Source organism: Macrotis lagotis, chromosome 3 (genome assembly GCF_037893015.1).
Source record: "Macrotis lagotis isolate mMagLag1 chromosome 3, bilby.v1.9.chrom.fasta, whole genome shotgun sequence".
In the NCBI taxonomy this organism is placed as follows: Eukaryota; Metazoa; Chordata; class Mammalia; order Peramelemorphia; family Peramelidae; genus Macrotis; species Macrotis lagotis.
The window spans coordinates 7507213-7529725 of NC_133660.1; the positions used below are offsets into that span (position 1 = coordinate 7507213).

The 22513-nt window shown below is 33.5% G+C and overlaps 1 protein-coding gene across 1 annotated transcript in view; it reads right to left on the reverse strand.

Moving 5' to 3' along the window:
• STPG2 (sperm tail PG-rich repeat containing 2) overlaps window positions 1-22513 on the reverse strand; it is a 405935-nt gene that overhangs the window by 99600 nt on the left and 283822 nt on the right. Inside the window, exon 12 of the mRNA XM_074228044.1 lies at window positions 19906-20065. Within this exon, the coding sequence (XP_074084145.1) occupies window positions 19906-20065 (160 nt within the window). The remainder of the gene's footprint in view (window positions 1-19905; window positions 20066-22513) is intronic.

Here is a 22513-nt window from a genome sequence, read left to right on the forward strand (position 1 = left end):
ACTATTCTTCAAAAACAGCTAGACCAAAAAAAAATTAACCTTGGGAAAGGGAAGGTGACTTCGCATTTTGCCTTCCCTTAAAAGGAAAAAGAGGGTAAACAAAAAGATTTCAAAGAAAATGGTACATCGCCAGCCACAGTAATCATTTTCTTTGTCATTCCAACAAACCATTTCAGAATAATAAATATATCTTGACTTTGATAGATTTCAGTGATTAAATCTTTTAAAAACCTATTTCCTAAAATGTAAGCCTAGTAAACTACAGTATATTATTAAAAGAACATTATTTAAAATTTATGAGAAAAAATAATTATTTTTTTCTATTTGCAAAACATTCCAACTGAGACTGTGAGAAATGTCAGTTCAGGAAATTATGGACATAATTACAGGTAAGGGTAGCTATGGTATGCTTTTGTATATACATATTTTTCTTTCAACTGTGACATCTCCAAGGATACTCTCCTCCCTCTCTAACTTCTGAGGAGAGGAAAGAGGAAGGGGAGAAGGAATGGAGGAGGAAGGGAGTGGAGGCAAGGAGAGAAGAGTATATTTCTGAGTCTGGGTTTGTTCTCAAGTCTTCTAATCTCCAGACCACCTAAATGTCCCATAAATACCTACAATCCTCAGGTTCACACCCCCTAAGGCTTTGACCCTAGTTCTGTTTCCAGCCCTGCTGCTTAATAGCTATGTGACTCTGGAGAGATCATTTTATCTCTTTAGCCTGTTTTATCATAAAAACACAGATATCATTATAATGAATTCTCCTTCATGGGGCTGTTGTACAGAAAACTGTTTTTAAACTGTATATAAATGTGAGCTGTTGATAGTGTTATTATTATTGCTGAATAAATTAATAGGAAACAGTAAGACAAGAGATGTGTTTTTAAGATTCTGAAGCATTTCTGAGAATATTATACCACAAGCCAATAAGCAAATAGAAGAAATAATTAGTTGTCACACTACAGTGATTTTTATATCAAAGGTATTGCTTATGCTCATTGAAAAAGTAGGGAAAAAACTACTTTCATGTGATATGTTCAATTAACTTCAAAGATAAATTATATTTGTTACCTAAAATAATTTCCTGTGGGGATGTGCTCTGAAAGCCCAATGATGTTCATACAAATCCAACAATTTTTTATGTGAAAAAAATCACAATTTCTGTAAAGTAACAAATATACAATCTAGTCATCTACAATATGTATATACATTTAATGTTATGTTAGTGGTGATTATAATGAGCTCAAACCCCTATTTCTGTCATTGCTTTTTCATCTTCTTACTTTGTTTGTATCCAAATGCCATAGATATGTCAATAATAGCAGAAAAACAATGTTTAAGGATGTATTTTTCTCACTTTATCAAAATAGTTCACTCACAAATCCATTTAGAAATCTATGAAGGAAAACTTAGCATAATAAGAGGAGATTGCCTTATAATGTGATTCACATCATTTGAGAATTTATCCATTAAATTAATTCCAATGCATTTCTTTATTGGATACAAGGCACTAAGCAATAATGCTCTAAATACTATATATTGGTAATTATTATACCATTTCCTTTTAATTGTAACTGATTGCAATGTCCTATGATATTTCAGAAATCTGGTGATAACATGTCACCTAGTAAACTGAGTCAATCATATCTGAAACAAAACAATTGTTTCAACTTCTTATAATAAAAGGACCTATATTTTTTTTTTCAAATGGGTACACTGTTTAGCACAAAGCATGTGAAGTAAAAATGACAACAAATTTCTCTTCTGGAATCTCAAATCTTCAAAAACTTATTTCTAGGAGGCAGGTTCTCCCATGGGTGATACAAAATTTTTCAAAATCATCTTTAAAAAGAATATTTTTCACTTGAACTCCTGTCTCACAAGGAAAATATGACTCCTACCCCAAATATTTTAATAACATACTATAAGTCTTTGTTCCTCCATAAAGATTACTTGAATGATTTTTATAAACAATGCAAGGTTAAATGAGAATATAATTGCAATAAAACCTTATTTGAGATAATCACAAATATATTCTATAATGGATAATACAATGCCACAAAAATATTAAATTTAAAAAGGGAAATTCTATAAATCTGTATGGTTAGCTACTTAGAAAATGAACCTCTTCCCTATGAACTATTAGTATCTAAACTATATAGAAGAAATATTTTATGTGCAGCTCTGCCTTGATCCATAAACGATGTTGCAAAGTCTTGGCTAGATGTCACCTCCAAACATGTTTCTGTCGTTCATCTTATCACTCATATGGTCACATCCTCCCTCTTTCCAGCCTTCAATACCCTTTTTCTCCAGAACAACAGCCATGGCCTGGTGATGGATGCCTCTTTCCATTCCATTCCATCCTTCATAGAGTTGACAAGTTTTTATTCCTAAAATAGGTCTGATCAAGAAGCCTCCTTGACTCCACATAGCTTCTAAGAGAAAACTTTATTTTGTAAACTCTTAGGTTTAATATTTTCATTCCTTCATGCAAGCAAGATTCAACTTAGCTTTCCAAGCTGATGCGAACTTACTACTTTTCATAACTTAAGTTCTAGTCAAATTGACATGTTCCCTGTTCCTCTTTTACCTGGCCCATCACCAATACCTGCTTTGCTCTTAATCTTCAAGAATTCTGTCCTAATTCCTCCCTGATGATAATGATATCTTGTTGGGATCATTGATTCAAATTTTCCCTTTAATGTTATAAAATACAATCCACCATGTCTGTCCATACCAAAAAGTTCATCTGGGACTGGGGGGGGGGGGGGTTCAGAGAGTTCTAATAAAATAAAGTCTATTTTATGGTTTTTAGTATCATTTGATATCTGCTATGTTCAGCACCTATTAATTTTATTTGAAAGAAATTGTTAATGATATAAAGGCTTGTGATTTCTATGTAAAGTTAGGTCCTGATTAGTATAAATAATAAATCAAATGCAGTGGTCAAAACATTCAAATTCATACTCTATGAAGTTATACTTATGTAAAATATGGTCATTAGTTCCAACCCTATGGAAATAAGCAGTTTGAATTCAAATAATGTAACCATTTAAGTAAATAAAATGCTCACACTAACTGGGACCTTAACTGTAATCTACCAGTCATTGGTCTCTCTCATCTTATTTTAATGCCTCATATATTTCCTCTCCATCCTCACTTTTTCTCATCTTTGTAATGAAGTTTCAAAATATCAAAACATATCTTGATTTGATTTGGGGGAATCTTCTCAAGTTTCTCAAAGAATATCTCTACCACTTCATCCTTCACAATCAATATTGTCTCATAAGCTCCAATAATTTTCATGGGGGTTATTTTGCAAGTATTAATTATCATTAAGCTTATTTCATCATAACAAAATAACAAGCCCTTAATTGTTGAATATATATTTCCCCAAAACTGTCCAAGACAACGCAATACTCTCTCCATAAAATGATTCCTAGAGGCCCATTGCATACATTCTCCTAGACTCCTAGACTATGACCAAATGTTCCATGTCTCTTGTAGCTTCTGATTCCATCACATACTCCTTTCTTTTTACCTCTCCTAAGTTGTGAGACATCCTTTAATTTTTGTAGTGACTCTTTTCTTCTTGTTTTCATGAAAGCAAGTATGTAACAATTGACACAATTCAGAATTTGAGATTAAGAAGGGATCAAGAAGTCAAATGGTTCAAATCATACATGAAACAAATCCCCACTCTAACATGCCTGACAAGGCATCATCCAAGCTCATTTGAAGATCTGCCAGGAGAAGAAAGAAAATTTTCCCATCTCTATTTAGATTTGGTAGAACCTTCTGCTTTTATACAGCTCTCATTGTAAGGAAGCATTTCCTGAGATGGGCTCCTGACTCTCCCCTCTGGTAGCAAACAGAAAAAGTCTTATCCATATTCCACAAGATGGCCCTTCAGACCCTTAATCATAACAGTCAAGTCTAACTTCCTTCCCCCCTCTAAATCTTCTCTTTTCTAGGCAAAATGTGCCTTATTCCTTCAAACATTCCTTATATTATTACATGAATTAAAGATCCATCATCAACTCATTGCCCTTCTCTGAACACTCTATGACTCATCAATGTGTTTTTTCTCCCAAAAAGATTCAGTGTTGGTTCTTTGAAGCCTTCCAGAGTTATGATATTATAAACACATTTTAAAGTTGAAAAGTTTTATTGATTGGTCAAACACCAGTAAAACCATGATACTAATTCATTCTGTGGAAAATATACCCCTACAGGATATATTCCTTTGTGAATACTCACTTTCTTTTTTTTTAATTCAGTCCTTTTTTTTAACTTTTTAAAAAAAATTATTTATTTAAGGCAATGGGGTATAAGTGATTTACCCAAAGTCACACAGCTAGCCAATTATTAAGTGTCTGAGGTCAGATTTGAACTCAGGTCCTCCTGGACTCCAAGATTCCACTGTACCACCTAGCTGCCCCTGAACACTCATTTTCTACTCTAATTTTAAAAAGTCCAGTTAAATGCATTGTCATACTCAGCTCCTTCCAATATCCTGATATTAGCTTGTCAGACCATCAATATAATAAATGGTTTAATTCCTAAGTTCCATTCTAAAGGTACTTCTCTGCTTTCCAGCATATGACAACCTAAGTTCTCTCCTGGACTGTATGACAAAGAGCATTCATAGGATAAATTAGATTCAAACCAAGGACGCAGTCTTGGATGAAGTTAACTTTGGATTTCAGAGGCATGAGAAAAACTGTACCTCAGTATTACTAGACCTTCAATATATTAATAAAGGCAATAAAGAATGAGTTTTAAAACTCTCTTGGTACAAATACCCTTGAATGGATTTAGAGTCCTTTTAGTATTCCTTTTGTGTGTAGGAAATACATTATTGTCCCTTATCTGATTCATATCATAATTAAGTCCATTTCTATTCCCCACTTGAGCCATTTTTTAACCCAATCTGGATAAAGGGAAACATGGCTATGCATCAAAAGGTTGATACTAAAATCTCATCAAAACATCACATACTTTGAAGGTTTGCTGAAAAGACATTCCATATTCCAAATTGATTTTGTAACTCTCCAAACAATGCCACATCTATGTCTTTTGCCAATATAAGCCTCAGTTTCTTGCTCCTACCAGTAATTATTCTCTCTGGTGCAGTCAGTTCCATCAAATGGACTAAAGATTTCCAGATATCTCAAATTCACAAAGTCACTTCTAAGTTTAGACATGTTTATCTCAATCAAGAAGTAAACATAAATAGGAAAAATCATGAGGTATCTTAAGCGAAAGATCCCCTAGTTGAATATTCCAGATTTAACTGATTTATGAGGTCACCATGCACGGTTATATGATGTGAGATGACTAAGGAAGAGAATAAGTGGAATCTATCTTATATTCAGTGATCCCATACTACTGTCATAGGCAGGTAATAATCAAGAGACAACCTAAAATTTATTTCATCATAACAAATAACAAGCCCTTAATTGCTGAATATATATTTCTGCCCAAACTGTCCAAAACAGCTTATAGAATGATTCCCAAAGATCCATTCCATTCATTCTTCGAGAAAGTGTCTGCCAGTTCAATTAAAAATTTCTAGTTCTATGCCCTATAGTAGGGGAGATGGTAGAAGTGGGAAAAGACAGCCCTTGTCAACACACGGTATCTCTTGACCTATTCTATGAGGCAAAAAAAATAAAAAAAAAAAAAAACACTGTCTGAGAGGGAAACTGGCACCTCCCTAAAAAACTCATGGCATTCAATTTGCTTAACTACTCTGATATGTGGACTGATGAAGAATTCAAGCGATCTAAAATCAACCCTCTTGTTGTGACCTGGATATACTAACTCCAATGGAGAGTTTCTTATATAATCATTATTGACTCCCTCCTGGCTCCCACTAAGTCCTGAAAATCAATAAAACCAATATTTTGGTAATTTCTTTGGGAGAATCCTTGATTAGCTCTATCCTCATTATGTAACCTTGATTTTACCCTCCTGTTAGTTCCTATCAATATTCCTCTGTGTATCCTTATTTTTTTTAATTGTATCTCCCTATCCCTGAGGCATTTCATTCTGGTCTTGATTCACTGCTGTGACTTAAAATACAACTTGAATTAGAGATGATTACCATGGACAGGCACAGAAATGAAAGAGAATTCTGGGTATGTGAAAGAATTATCAGTCAACTTGACTGGAATAAATAAATTTGCCTATGAGGTCATATGTGAAATAAGACCGGAAAAGTAAGGGAACCATATTGTGGGCTCCTTTAAAGTTGTGTTGAGAATTTTGTTTTATCCTTGTTGCAAATGGAAATCACTAAAGATTATTGATTAAGGGAATTGAATGATCATATACATATATATATATGTGTTATTAAAATATTAATTTTGAAACCATCTAAAAAACATAAGGACTAGAAGTAAAGAGAAAAATCTGTTGGCTATTGTAATATTCCTTGTGGGAAGAGTTGAATTAAAATAGAAGGGGCTGGATATGAGAAATATTATAGAGACATTTGCACTGAAAGTTTGGGTTGATGGAGTGAAAAGATTTGACATTGACCTAAATGTTGTAAACCTGGGTAACTAATAAGGATGGTGCTCAGAATGGAAATAGGAAAACTCTGTCAGTTTTGAGAATGATAGAAAGCATATATGGGGATTACAAAATGGAGATCCAAAAAAATACTTAAGAGATTTTAGTGAATGGAAAACTCAATTGAAGTCAACAGTAGGATGTGGAAGCCAAAAATTCTTATGTGATCCAAGAGTATATTAATGTAGTACAATATTGAGAACACAAGAAGTCATAGTACTGCTATAATCTAAGCAATTTAAATCATTTTTAGTATTTTGATCATTTCTGAGTGCCATCTTTAAGAAAGATAATAGACTACAGCATGTTCACAAAACAATCAGAATGGTGATGAGATCCAATCCTACCATATGAGGATCATTTAAAAGACTGGGGCTGCTTGGTCTGAAGCAAAATTTTACATAAAATATGGCTGCTGTATTAAAAACTTCATAGGATTAAAATTTAGGACAGACTTGATAAATGATCAAGTCTAATCTCTGGGGCCTAAAGAAAAGAAGGGTCTTGAACAAGGTCATACAAATCTAAAGTGGCAGAAGATTGTCAGCATATATAAATACACAGATTTTAGCTTAAAAGAAAGAAAAGAAATTCCAAGCAATTAGAATTTTCTAAAAGTGGAATAGCCTGCTTCATGTGGTGTGTTGCCCTCTAACAATCATCACATTGGTGGGGTGTATATAGAAGGGTTTTCTGCTTCAAATTTGAGCTACACAAAATGACTTCTGGGTGCCATAATTAAGCTGTAAGTTTATGCTTTCCAATTGGGTATACTAATGACATAAAAAGAAAAAAAGAAGACTGTGCAAAAGGTAAAGTTCTGGGGCGGCTATGTGGCACAGTGTGGGGCGGCTATGTGGCGCAGTGGATAGAGCACTGGCCCTGGAGTCAGGAGTACCTGAGTTCAAATCCGGCCTCAGACACTTAATAATTACCTAGCTGTGTGGCCTTGGGCAAGCCACTTAACCCCATTGCCTTGCAAAAAAAACTAAAAAAAAAAGATAAAGTTCTTAAGATAAAATGGACCATAATGCTAAGAAGTAAACAATTAATAAATAAAAATAATTATTTATTATTAATAAAATAATGAAACAAAAATAAAACTTATAAAGAAAAAATAACTATGAAATGGAGCCTTAATTACCTTTATGATATTCGCAAATGACTATCATTGTTCAAGGAGTTCATTCAAAAAATACAGATAACCAAACATGCCTCCTATTTTGTGCAAATTTTGGCCATGTCTTCCCATAAGTTTATAACAGGGAGTGAATTCAAACATTCCTGGTTTCTCCTGGCACTGTGAGAGTACTAGTGAAGCACTATGGCTGTGCACCTGTGATCTTGTTCTCACTATAACACTGATTTTTAGGTAGATGGTACACCCTGCTCCCACTCACTATGTGTGATTTTTCATTTTTCAGTCTAATAAATCCTGTCTTGCAGCCATACAACAACCATTATAGAACAGAGGCATTAAAAAGTTAGATCTTTGTTTCTGGGAAATAATTGGGAAACTTTGGAATTTCCTAAAGGAAATGCTCCTCTTCCCATTCAAGTCTTGGTCCAGATCACTTTCCACCTGAATAGTTTGAATGGATGGATGGGTGGATGGATGGACTCTATAGAGAATTCACCAAACAGTATGTTATAATAAAGGGAAAAAGTCATTATTCATTCATTTGATTTTTTTATCTGTGTATTTGTGTATGTGTGTGGATAGTGAGGTCAAATTCTGTTGAGTGGTTATGATAGAACTGGCACAAGTTTATCTCAAATGAGGGCATCTAGGCGGCTTTACCACTGACAAACTTACTCCTCAAGTTTTATTTCAAACTGAAACATCCCCAATCATCATAGTGACCACCTTTGACAAACCCATATGTTCCTGTTTTATACTTTATCTGATGTTAATGCTCCTTTTTAGGATTACTGAACAGGGTTATTTCTGTTGTGTTTTTCAAGAAATATTAAATGATTTTGATTCAATTCAAAGATATCTTACTGGAAAAAGAATCTTTAGGCAGAATTTTGCTCTAATAAGTTAACTATTTTTTTCATAATAGACACAATAACATCATATACTCTCTTCATCTTTTAGTCAATTATGAAATTGTTTGGTCCATTATTTTGAATATCACTTACAAAAGACTGCTGCTTATTAATAAATGGTCTCATCAAGGACATTGACTAGAACCTAAATTTTCTATTTGTGAAAAAGTAGATACACTTTTAATAGCTATAAATGTTTTCTGTCACTTTTGGGGTTATTTAAATACTCTTGGAATGGATGTTAGTTTAGTGGAATTTCTTGTCATCTCTTTAACTCTCCACTGCTTCTCTATGCTTTTGGTATTGTTTTTAATTCATAATTTTCTGTGAGATTTAATGAAATAGTTTATATTCTAAACCAATATTGACAGTCAGTCATTTCTCTGAAACTCTGCAAGTTAGTCAAATAAATGTTCAGTAAGGTTCTTTCTGAGATTTTTTGGTCTTACTGTGCAAACTTATTTCCATCAGTTAACAAAAATTATGATCACTGTTAATATCATTTCTATGGTCTATTTTCTACTTTTTTTTAACATTTAATTTTTTTCTTTCTTTCTTTAAGGGTTTAGGTGACTTGCCTAAGGTCAGACAGCTAGGCAATTATTAAGTGTCTGAGGGTGAATTTGAACTCAGGTCCTCCTGACCCCAGGGCCAGTGTTCTATCTATGCCACCTGGCTGCTCCTATTTTCTACATTTTTAATTGCTAATTTGATTAGGTTCAGAATTGAGTTGTTTCAATTGTGTGTTTATATAGTTTTTGTTACACTTTTTTCTTACTTTTTTATTAATTCTCATCTTTGTTTTGAAAAGTTAGGGATATGATAGTACAGAGATAATTGTTCAAGGGAAAACTATCATATGAATAACAAGACTTTTCTTATCTAATAAGATATAAATTATTTCACATTTATGAATATGGCATTTAATAGTATTTGCTATTAATAGTAGTCCATTCTTACAAATTCTTTTCTCAAAAAAAATGGTTCCTGATATAAACATGTGAGCCTTCTCTTATTCTTTGTTCTCAAAATTTGTATTTTCATTTTTAACCATTTCTTGACTTTGATACAGAATTACAGAATATTCAAGAATTCTTCACAGATTTTTCACTGCATCTTCATCAGTTGGTGGTAGTGCAAAAGCTAAAAATTATTTTCAAAGTAACTTTGAGAAATGCTTATATTAGTACTAAAAGACTGAATTGGAAATCATGTATTAAACTAGAAATCCATTCAACTAAAAGCATTTATTAAATGTTTACTCTATATCAAACCCTGGGAATTCAAAAAGAAAAGCCAAGAGAGTCTCTGGCTTAAGGATATTTTTTTAATATGTATATACATTTTAGTACAAGGATCAATATCCAAAGGGACCGAGGGTCACTTGGCAAGGAGATAACTAAATGTGGGAGTAGCTAGGTGGTACAGTAGATAGAGCATGACCCTGGAGTCAGGAGGACCTGAGTTCAAATTCACCCTCAGACACTTAATATTTACTTAGCAGTGGACCTTGGGCAAGTCACCTAAACCCTTAAAGAAAGAAAGAAAAAAATTAAACCCCATTGCCTTGCCAAAAAAAAGAGAAATAAAGAAGTTAGTTTTCTTATAAACCCAAAGGTAACAAAAACCATTAACTCCATCAACAACTTTGTCTCTTCAAGAATATATGCAATCTGTTCTATTTAGCATTACCTTTTTTCCCTCTGGTTCCATTTACAATGAAAGTATTAATATTGAGATGATTCTGCTCCTCTACAAATACAATGTGGCACTGTCGTTGTTAAGTAATTTTTATTCATGTCTGACACCTTGTGACCTCATTTGGTTTTCTTGGCAAAGAAATAGGTTGTTTTCCATTTCCTTCTCCAACTCATTTTGCATGAGATGAGGAAACTGAGGCACACAAGGTTAAGTGATTTAACCAGGACCACACAGCTAATGTGTCTGAGACTAGTTTTGAATGCAAGAAGATGTTTTCCTGACTCCAGGCTCAGAACTCTATCCACTGAACCACCTAGGTTGCACATATTACAGAATATATACTCTAAAATGCATCCTCTATATTCTATACCATCTATTATGAGCTATAGTATGCTATAGTTATGCATATATGTATATATAATATTTAATATGCTATATTGGGAAAAACAAAATTAAAAACTTCAAAAATGTCTTTTATGGAAAGGACATACAACGAGCATATTTAAGTCAATGGAAAATCTAAAAGTAAATTTGAAAACAATTTTCATATATTATTGAAGCAACTCTGTTGTTTTCTCTGGAGAAGAGTTTGAAAATAATCAATTTAAACTAAAGCAAGAGAGACAGAGATATTGGAAATGAGTTCCTAAAAAAAAGAATTGAGACTCCTCCTCACAAGTTGATGCAAACCTTCTTTGAAGATCTTTAAGTAAGTTAGGACTCAATAAGCTTAAAACATAAAACTATAAGATAATGAAAATGAAAATGTTTTTATTATCTTCAGAAAAGAAGTACCTACAAGGGATCATCTATACTAATCTCCTCTTTTCAGGAAGACCTTTGAGGTAAAAAAGCCACAAGAAGATAACTCTCTAAACTTTTAAATTTCTAGGATTTTAGTTGAACATTTATATAAAAACATTATGCTCCTGTTTTCAATATCATAACAGAACCAAAAACTATGAGAAATTAATAAGGGCATTTTTACATATATTACTCAAAAAAAGTTTTAAAGCCTTTTTCAAAAATGACAAAAGTTATCTCATGAATTCTATAATTCCTTTTGTCATTTTGTTAGCAAGTTGTTAAGTAAGAAATGTAAATGCTTTATAAATTTACAAAATGGGACAAAATATATAATCTGAATGACAGAATAATTTTTGCCCCAAAGTCCTAAAAATATGAATATGCTTATAATCAGTGTTTCCTACAAACAAGTCAAACCAAAATCAACCTTCCCAATTCCAAAATAAAGAACAAAAGAAAGAAACATAGTTCCTGATTAACAATTCATATTTGAGAACATGAAGAGACCAGCATGCATCATTTATATTACAAATATAAGAATAAAACATAGACCAAATATAGCTATTATTCTTGTATATTTTATTCATGTAGCATTGATTTTTAAAGAGCACAAAGAAGTTACCTGGTCAGGTTTCATTAAGAATACAAAATGGAAATGTCAGAATAAAGATCTCTTTTCATTTCTATATAAAATATGACAATAGGACACACATAATATTTAAAGGGAGCAAAAAGGGCTTGCAAGATTTATCAATGAGAAAACAACTTAAAATCAATAAAAATGATAAATGCTTCAATTAGAAAGATACTAATAAGAGGAATATGACTAACAATTGACTACAGGCAACTTGATTGACTAAATACAGTTTCAGAGTGACAGTTTATTTTAATGACCTACAAAAACATGTATTAGTGGTCATCTAGCTAATCTTTAGTACAGTCAGATTGTACAATGTCTGTCTTAAAACATTTGGGAGTTTTAAAAATCACTGAAAGAGTTTCATAGAAAAAAGAAGTTATTTACATATAACCCAAAAGACATAAAACAGCATCAGTAAATAACATCAGGGAATTAAGTTATAATTGGGATAAAAGTATATGTGCTTTCTATTCTTATTCATTTCAAGAATCAGAATACAAATAGAAAAGACTGTGGCTATTAATAAATATTATAAATAACCCTTTCCTATAGTTTGTTCACTACTCTACTATAAATTGTCAATGAAGATATATATAGATATATATATATATATATATATATATATATATATATGTAAAATGTAAGGAAAAATATTTAATTATTTGTTTTAGGGAAATGAGGTATCAAATACCCAATTTGCAATTTTTTAGTTTTGTACTTTGTAATTTACACTTTGTAACAATGTCTCTAAACTCAAAAGCAATCTTTTAACTCTCATCTCTTTCCCCTCTCAGAATTTTCTCAAAGTTCACGTTGGCATGATATTTAACTTAGGTCATGATTCAGAATCTAACAGGAATATATATTCTACCCACTTTCAGAGGTTCTGAAAAGTAACTTAGTACTATTGTCTCATCAATCTTCATAATCCACATGAAAGATTAAGAATGCAACAATTATAATTCAAATTTTGCAAACAAAACATTGATAAACAGAGAGGCTTGATTACTTGCCTACGGTTATATGATAAACTGATGAAAAAAAAATTTGTTAGAAAAATGGAGATATTGAGTCAGTAATTTGCTGAATCATCTGGGTCACTGTTATATAAATAAATAGCTGTGACTTCTACTGCCAGGATGTGAAAGTAAAGAAAGAACTCTGGATCCCTCCCAAATTCCTGTCTAAACAACCAGGACAGCAGGAAAAGGTCTGTCTTGCCATAGTGGAAGAGAAAACTGTTGGCTGGGCCACAGTCCAAGTCCAAGATCCTTGAACCTTTAAGGTCCCAGAGGCAAGCCCACAGTCCCAGACCATCAACACAGGTCATCAACAAGGCCCCACCCTCACTACTGACCTGTAGTAAGAACTTGGATCCAGGGCTGGTCAACAGAAAGGCCTTGCCTTCTAGTAAGCCAACTTCAAGGCCCCATCCCTGGGACCACACAGCCAGGGGAGACCAGCAGAGAAGCCCTGCCCCAAGTACAAAACTGCAGGGCAACCCCCTCCTCCAGTGCAAGCCAACAGCTAGACCCTAATGCCCAATGAAAGCAAGCAGTGCAGGAACAGAACCCAACTGTCACATAAAAGTAGAAAGTGAAAAAGTAGGGAGAAAACAGTCCACAAGAGAAACACAGAGAGAGACAGAGAGATAGACAGATAGACAGAGAGAGAGAGAGAGAGAGAGAGAGAGAGAGAGAGAGAGAGAGAGAGAGAGAGAAAGAGAGAGAATGAGAACTTGACTAAAAAAAAGCGACTATGGTGACATGAAGGATCAAGGTACAAACTAAGAAGAGGACAACTCTTAAAATAACTACAAGTGAAGTCCCAAAGAAAAATAAGAATTACCTCTTTCTCAACATGACTAATATGGAAAGATGTTAAACATGATTGTACATGTATAACTTTTAACAGATTTCTCGCTGCCTTGGGGAGGAAGGAAGGCAGGCAGGATGGTAGAAAAAATATGGAACTCATAAATTTAAAAATGTGTGAGCACTGAAAATTACTTTTGCATATAAATGATATAAATGGAAATTTTTTTTTAAATCAGTTAAAGAAAAGAAAATGTGAATGTTTCAGGTCCAAAATCAACTCTTAGAATAGCTTAATAAAGATTTGCAAAAGTAAATTAGAGAAGAGATAAAACAGAAAATGCAAATGATAGACCAATTTCCTGAATGAATATTGACAAAAAAACTTACTAGTAACTACATGATAGCAAAATCCCACAAGGATCATGTACTACATGTATGCAGAAGCAGTTCAATATTAGGAAAACCATCAGCATAATTGACCTTATAAATAAAAATTAAAAAAATAAAAAGCATATGATTATCTCAATAAATTCAGGAAAAATTGATTAAAAAATACTCATTCCTATTAAAAACACTGGAGAACTTAGAAACAAATGAACTTTTCCTAAAAAGGATAAGCACTACCCATCTAAAATCATCAGTAAGCATTATTTTTAAATGGGATAAACTAGAAAATTTTCCCATACAATTGGGATGTTGTACTGAAAATACTAGCTATAGGAATAAGAAAAGAAAAAGAAATTGAAGGAATTAGAATAGGAAGTGATGAAACAAAACTATCACTCTTTGCTGATAATATGAAGGTATATACATAGGGAAGCCTAGAGAATCAACTAAAAGTTGAAATAATTAACAACTTCAGCAATGTTGCAAGACACAAAAGCAACCCTCAAAAATCATCAGCATTTTATAAGCTATCAACAAAATTCAGCAACAATGAAAAAGAAATTCCATTTAAAATAATTGCAGACAATATTAAATACTTGGGAGTTTTTTCCTGTCAAGACAAATACAGGAACTATACAAATACAATTTATAAAACACTTTTCACACAAATAATGTCAGTTCTAAACAACTGAAAATATATAAATTGCTCATGGCTAAACTGAGCCAATATAATAAAAATGATAATTCTGCCTAAATACAACTAAGAAAAATATTTTATAGTTAGAAAAATAATAACAAAATTCATCTGAAAGACTAAAAGGTCAAGAATATTTATGGAATAAATGGAAAAAAATGTGAAGAGAGGTGGTCTATATATACGAAATCTCAAACAGCATTATAAAGCAGTAATTGTCAAAACAATCTGATGCTAGTTAAAAAAGAGTGATGGATTAGTGAAATGATTAGGTACATAATATATTATGGTAAATTACCATAGAAATCTAGTGTATGATAAATCCAAGGAACAAAGCTTTTGGATCAAAATTCATATTTGAAAAAATTGCTGGGGAAAACTAGAAAACAGTATGGAAGAAATTAGATAAAGATGAACATCTCGAACTATATCAAGATAAAGTCAAATAAGGTACATGATTTACACATAAGGAGTGATACCATAGGCATATTAAGAATGCATGGAGGGGCAGCTAGGTGGTACAGTGGATAGAGCACTAGCCCTAGAGTCAGGAGGACCGGAGTTCAAATCCGACCTCAGACACTTAATGATTGCCTAGCTGTGTGACCTTAAGCAAGGCATTCTTAACCCCATTTCTTTAAATAAATAAAATTTAAAAACAAAGAAATGCATGGAATAAATCACCTTTCAGATCTATGGAAAAGGGATCAACAAGATATAGAGAGCATTATGAAAATGTAAAATAGTTAATTTGGACTATATTAAATTTTAATAGTTTTGTACAACCAAAATTAGAGGAAAAGCAGAAAACTTAGAAGAAATTTTTACAACAGCTTTCTTTGAAAAAGGCCTCAAGGAGCAGCTAGGTGGCACAGTGGATAAAGCACCAGCCCTGGAGTCAGGAGTACCTGAGCTCAAATCTGGCCTGAACACTTAATAATTACCTAGCTATATGGCCTTGGGCAAGCCACTTAACCCCATTGCCTTGCAAAAGCCTAAAAAAAAAAAAAGGCCTCAATCCTCAATTGATAAATGGTTGCAGGATATTAACAAGCAGTTTTCAGAAAAAAAAGAAATCAAAGCTATCTATAATCATAAAAAGTGCTCTAAATCACTATTCCTTAGGGAAAGGAAAACTAAAACAATTCCAAGATTACACACCAGACCTATAAGATTCGCTTATCTGACAAAAAAAAGGAAAATGATAAATGATGGGAATAAGGGAAACCTGGGACACTAACGCACTGTTGGTGGAGTTGGGAGCTGATCCAACCATTCTGGAGAACAGTTTGGAACTATTCCCAAAAAAGCAATGAAACTGTATACCTTTAGATCCAGTAATACCACTACTTGGTCTGCATCTCAAAGAGATAAACAAAAAGGGGGAAAGGATCTACTAGTACAAACGTATTTGAAGTAGCTCTTTTTGGTAACTAAGAATTAGAAATTGATGGGATGCCCATCAATTGGGAAATGGATGAACAAGTTGTGATTTATGATTTAAATGGGATATTACTGTACCATGTAAAATGACAAGCAGGTTGATTTCAGAAAACCCTGGAAAGATTTACTTGAATAGAATGAGGGGAATAGAACCAGGACAACATTGCAATGCAGTAACAGCAGTATTGTCAAGGAAGGATTGTAAATGACTTATATCAGCAACACAAAGATCCAAGACAGTCCCAAAGGACTTTACTATCTACCTCAGGAGAAAGAATTAATGTTGTCTGACTACATTCTGAAGCATACTACTTTTCTCTTTCTCCCTTCCTTCCTGCCTTTTTTCTTTTTTTATCTTCTTGAACAAAATTATATATACTTTACATGATTGCAAATGCATGATCTTATCATCTCAAGGAGGGAAGAGAAGGAGAGAGGGACAGATTTTAGATTTCCAAACTTTTTTAAGATTTTAAGAAATTGTTTTTACATGTAATTGAAGAAAAATAAAATACATTCCAAAAGATGTCAGGGCATACAAATGCTCAAATTCTTTAAATCATCACATTGCTTGGTATGCTATGAATAGAGCTCATTATTTGCTGAATAAATAAATAAATGGATTAATGAATGAATAGCTGCTAAAAACCTTAAAGTCATATAAAGCTCATCATAGTGCACTGAGGAAACATCATTCATGGATTTGCTATTATTGGAGCTGTCCTAAAGCTGGATAATGTTCTGTACCACTTGTGGTGAGAAAAGCCGAAGGAAGGAGGATGCGATGCTATTTCATGAGGAATTCAGCACCAATTCCCCGAAAAACAGAATTCAAGTAGAAATAATAATAATAAGTAGTGATGGGGGAGGGGGAAATCACAGAGAAGAGAAATCAGGTTTCAACTAAAATTGGGCTTTCATGCTGGCAGTCTGATTAACATTGCTTCAGGACAGGAAAAAATAAACCCAGTGACCAAGAATCAGTGCCTTGTAGGTAGCCTCATTTTCTTGGCAGGAAGTAGATGTATATGTATGCAAAGAATTTAAAACTAATGGAAAAAGAGTTTCTGTTTCATTCCTTTTCTTTAAAAATCTCATGAGGAACCCAGAACAATGATTTAGCAGTCAGTGACAGCACTATAGGAGATCTCTTTGGAAAGCCATTGTTTTTATTTATAATTCAATGTCTTCCTTTTTGAAATACTAAACTGAATTAAAATGCTGTTTGGTAGTGTTGGGGGATGGGTTCTGAGGTTCCTCTATATGACAAAGCCACTTATTACTCCTTGGGATGATTTGATTTGATTTTAAAAACATTTAAAATTATTTTCAAGACCTTTACCTAGGAAGCACATTGCTTCCTAGGAAGCACAGATTAGAGGCTGGTGCCCAGAGAAGTGAAGTCATTTTCTCAAGATTATAGAAGTCAAAAGTAGCAGTCAAGATCACTCTCCTGTAACTTGAATAAAAACTCACAAAAATAGCCTTATGAAGCTGGCATTGTAGAAGAGAAATATCTTTCTAGTTTTAATATGAAGAAAATGTTATTTGTGCCTGTCTAATGTTTTCTGAGGGCTCCTTTCAGATATAAATTGTCTCCTATTGTTCAATGTAGCTTCATTGTTAAATGTACATGCACCAAGATAAGAATAACCTCAGCTCTTCACTCCCCTATACTGCCCTTGCTCCCCAGCTTCCAGCCTTTACCAGAGCTCAGTCATATAGAGGGGAGGGGTTTTCCCCTTTGCCCAAATTCTCCTGCCCAGAAAAGTGGACAAGACTATTAAAGTCTGGCTCTGTCTCACTGGAGTCTCAGCCCAGTCAGATCTTCTGGCTGCTTTCCTTTCACTCTTTCCCTCAGGCACCTGGCCTAGACCTTTGTTATTCTCCCAATCCTTAAACCACTGGTTGTCTCTCCCATAAAAAAAAAAGTTTTAATCTGTGGGTTTTGTAGGTTTGTGAAATAAAAATCCCAAACTTTCACACCTCCAAGTCCACCCTGAGTTTTTCACTTTCAACAGCTCTCAATCTTGATTGACACCAATTTCTCCCATATCAGCATGGTAACTACAGAAGACTGATTTAGAAACTGTAACTAATGATAAGTAAACCTGTAAACAAATTTAAGTCTTTGCCATAGAATTTATTTTATTACAAAAGTCAATTGACTTTAATTTCAATACTTCAATATATTTACAAAATATTGGAAGACTTAAAAATTGAATTAAATTATACTTTTTTCTATCAGTTTTGGCAGTTGTATTTTCCTCAGACAAATTCATACTTTTAGGACTGAACAATTTTTGAATCAGGGATCACCTCTAATAAATAAGTAACATATCTATTCTAAAAAACTTCAGTTAATGTAACATAGAAACCATGAATATTCTTTACCACTTGCAAAGTACAGTAGAAAGTTAATTACTTTGATGAGCAGGATTGTTTCCAAAAAACCTGTAAAGATTTATATAAACTGATGCAAAGTGAAATGAGCAGAACCAGGAGAACATTGTATACAATAACAGCAATACTGTACAATGAAGATCCGGGAAAGACTTAACTGTTCTCAGTAATACAATGATCTATGATAATATCTGAAGAATTTATGATGAAAATTGTTATCCATCTCCAGAGAAAGAATCGATGAATTCTGCAGATTGAAGCATAGTTTTTCTATTTTATTTTTGTGATTTTTTTTATATTTGTTCTATATTTTTTTAGCATAATGGCTAGTATAATTAATGCATTATTGGTGGAGCTGTGAACTAATCCAGCTATTCTAGAGAGCAATCTGAACTATGCTCAAAGAACAATAAAATTAATCAATACTAGCTAGAGTCAAAAGCAAGCAAAAATTAATGGAAAAAGTTCTCATGTTCAAAAATATTTATAGAAGCTGCTTTTGTAGTGGCAAAGAACTGGAAATTGAGAGGATGCTTTTCAAATGGGGAATGGCTGAACAAGTTATGGTATATTGTGTTATGGAGTATTATTGTTCCCTAGGAGACCATGAGTGATCAGACTTTGGAGAAGCATGGAAAAAGTTACGTGAACTGATGCTGAGTGAAGAACAGAACATTACACACATTAGCAACAACATTATAAGTTGTTTTACTATGATGTTCAGAGATCAGGGATAAGCCTGTTATGGACATTGTCATACACATCCAGAGGGGAGGAAAAGCCATAGAATCTGAGTGTATACTATGTTCACTTTTTTAAAACTTCTTTTATGCTTTTCCTTCCTATCTCATGGTTTTCTTTCTTTTCCCTTAATCCTAATTCCTCTTACACAAAATCACTAATATGTAAATTACACAAATTTAATTTTTTTTACTAGTCTATTTGCTACCAAGGAGAGGGGGGAGGGAAGAGAGGTCTTAGTGTGTCTTAATGTATAACTTATAAATTTGCAAATGGATGAATATTAAAAACTACCATAGCATGCACTTGGAAAAACAAAATAAAATATAAATTTTAAAAAATGGCTAGTACAAAAATGTTCTTCATGACCACCGATACATTATAATCTAAATCAAATTGCTTGCCTTCTCAAGGATGGGGGGGAAGTAAATAAGGGATAGAATTTGAATCAAAAAATAAAAAAGAATATTACAATCTGTTTTTACATGTAATTAGAAAAATATAAAATATTTAAAAAAGGAAAAGTATACTATTTAAATAGTCAACTTATAAAAATATGTTACAAGGAGAGAAAGAAAAGATACATCTTTAGCACTTCTGATTATAGTTTTATTTTAAAAGATATGTGATGATCTTACCTGGTCCTTCCTTCTTTATTTCTAAAGTCCTAGGTGCTGAACTAAGGAAAGAGTTGTGCTTTTTTCTGGCCATGCAAGTACGAGGTGGCATATATTTAGGTTTACCATATGATTTCTCAAATGATTTTTGAACTTCATAGTGGCCTGGTGGTGGAACACTCTGAAAAATGAAAATTTTTAATGATATATATGAGCATTTTTATAATTATAAAGCAAGGTTTTTCACTAGTTAAAAGATCTAATATTCACAAATCTAATATTCATATATGATAAAGGTAAGAATGAAGACCAGTGAGGTTGAGAATCAACCTCTTGTTCTCTACTTACCTTTTATTCTGGTTCAAATTTATATTCATGCTGAGTCAAGAATCTGGGGAATTTTTAAGCCTAAATCAGATAGTTATCTGGGATAAAGGGCTGTGATCTCTGAACACAAATGAACTGAGAATAAAATATTTATCTTTAGGCAGTCTGTGATACTTTAGCAATTGCATGACAGAGTTGTCAGTTTGAACAGAAGACTAACACTAAAGGAAGAAGGCTCTAGTCATCACACTCCAGTAGACAGGGGCTGAACAGGCCAGCTGGTGGTCCTTAAAAAAATCACTCTTAGAAGCTAGGACCCAGTACCAATGATGAGCACAGAGTATGAGATGAGCAGAGTGACATGCCTAGCAGAGAAAAGAGAAATCTATACAAAAGTTAAGAGGCAGTGAGAAGCAGAAATGTAGGAGAAACACAATAACCAGGGGAGGAACAGCTGAGATATCCCAAAGTCTCTGTCCTAAGATTTCTTTTCTGTCTAAATTGTGATTTTCAAACTTTCAGGGATTCAATTATCATCTTTATGCAAATGACTCTTTGGTTCATTTCTAGTCTCTCTAGGAGAGGCAGTCACACATCACCAGCTGCTACTTGAACATCTGGAAGTGGACATTCTTCAGGCATCTCAAACTCAACATATCCAAAACAGAGTTCATTATCTTTCTTTTCTAAAAATATTTTAAATTAATCTGTCCCACTGTTTTGTATTTTAAAATGTACCCAAAATAAGACTCTTAATACATAGTTGCTCACTGCCTAACCTAGTTACCCCTTACCACTTAATTTTTAATTGAGGATGACCATCATCTTACCATTCTCTCAGGAGACATTCTCATAAACTCAATGCCCTCCTTGAGTCTTCATTCTTATGCACCCCTCAAATCAAATGTGCTGCCAAATTTTATGATTTCTTTCCTCACCTTTCTCCCACACAGAGCCACAATCTTAGCTCAGGCCCGCAATATCTTGCAAATGGACTAGAGCAAGTCTTCTCAACTGATATCTCAGCTTTCATTTGCTCCTCACCTCAATCTATTCTCCACTCACTGGCAAGGGGAGTTTTCTAGTGTACTGAGCACTTGCTCTGTGAGTTCCAATGGCTACCTATGACTTTCAGAAATAGAAAATTCCTCTATGTGATACAGCACACCATCATACGCTGGCTCTTTCTTTGCTTCCCTCCATGTACTCTATGATTCAGTTGCAGGGGCCCACTTAGAACTCCTCCAACAAGAGATATTGCATCTCCACACTCTTTAGTGGCAGTTCCCCAAGCCTACAAGACTCTTGTATCTACTAGTCATTTATATCAGAAAGTGAGATTCGTGAGGGTAGAGAACATTTAACATTTATGTTCCCAGCACTTAGCCTAGACATAGTGAAGTTCATGATAATGCTTGTAGACTTGCCAAAGAAGTGTTGGGAGCAAAAGAAGTAAAATGGAGAGGTGCAATGCCCTAGGGAAAGCCAATAAAAGTTGTGCCTATTGGTGGTGGTAGAGGGGCACAGAGGAGCATGATGCCCCTATATATGAATGCTTGATCACATGTCTCTCTCTCTCTGCATGTCCTTTGGTCATAGGCATTTCCTATGGATGTGTTTATTAGAAGTGTCCATTCTTCCAGTCCAGCTTCTACTAAGGTAGCTATTCTGGGCCACCCCTCCAGGCTAGAGCTATCTAAATGAATTCTGAAAAAGAAACAGATTATATTTACTTTATAAAATTTTGTAGAGAGAGAAAGAGAGCATATTTTCCTCCAGAGCTTACAAGTTCGGGAATCCAACTTATGTATCGGCTTATTTACTATAGACTTTGCCCATAAAACTGCAAAAAGAACAGAGTAAAAAAAAGGAATATGAGCCCATATGCTATCAAGTCTGCCCCACTATAGTCCAAAACTCTGTAAAAACACTCATTTCCATTTTCCATTTATTGTCAATGTCATAAGGATATTCAGGTTATATGTGTATATGAATATGATCTGTGATTGCCCTAACCAGCAATTTTTAATATATCCATTCCTGCTTCACGAGTTTGTGTACATATTTTATTTATTCGGCAAAATGAACCCATTTATTTCATGTTTAATAATTTCCAATTAAACTAAAAAGCTTACCCTTCCATCTGTTATAAGTCTTTAATGCCTAACTATTGCATTAAAATTTTAATCAACATCAGACCAACATGGGTATTAATAATTACAACAATAATTCTTAACTAAATATCAAATACAATATACATTACAATCATGTATAATTTAATCCTTTAAAGATCATGACCTCA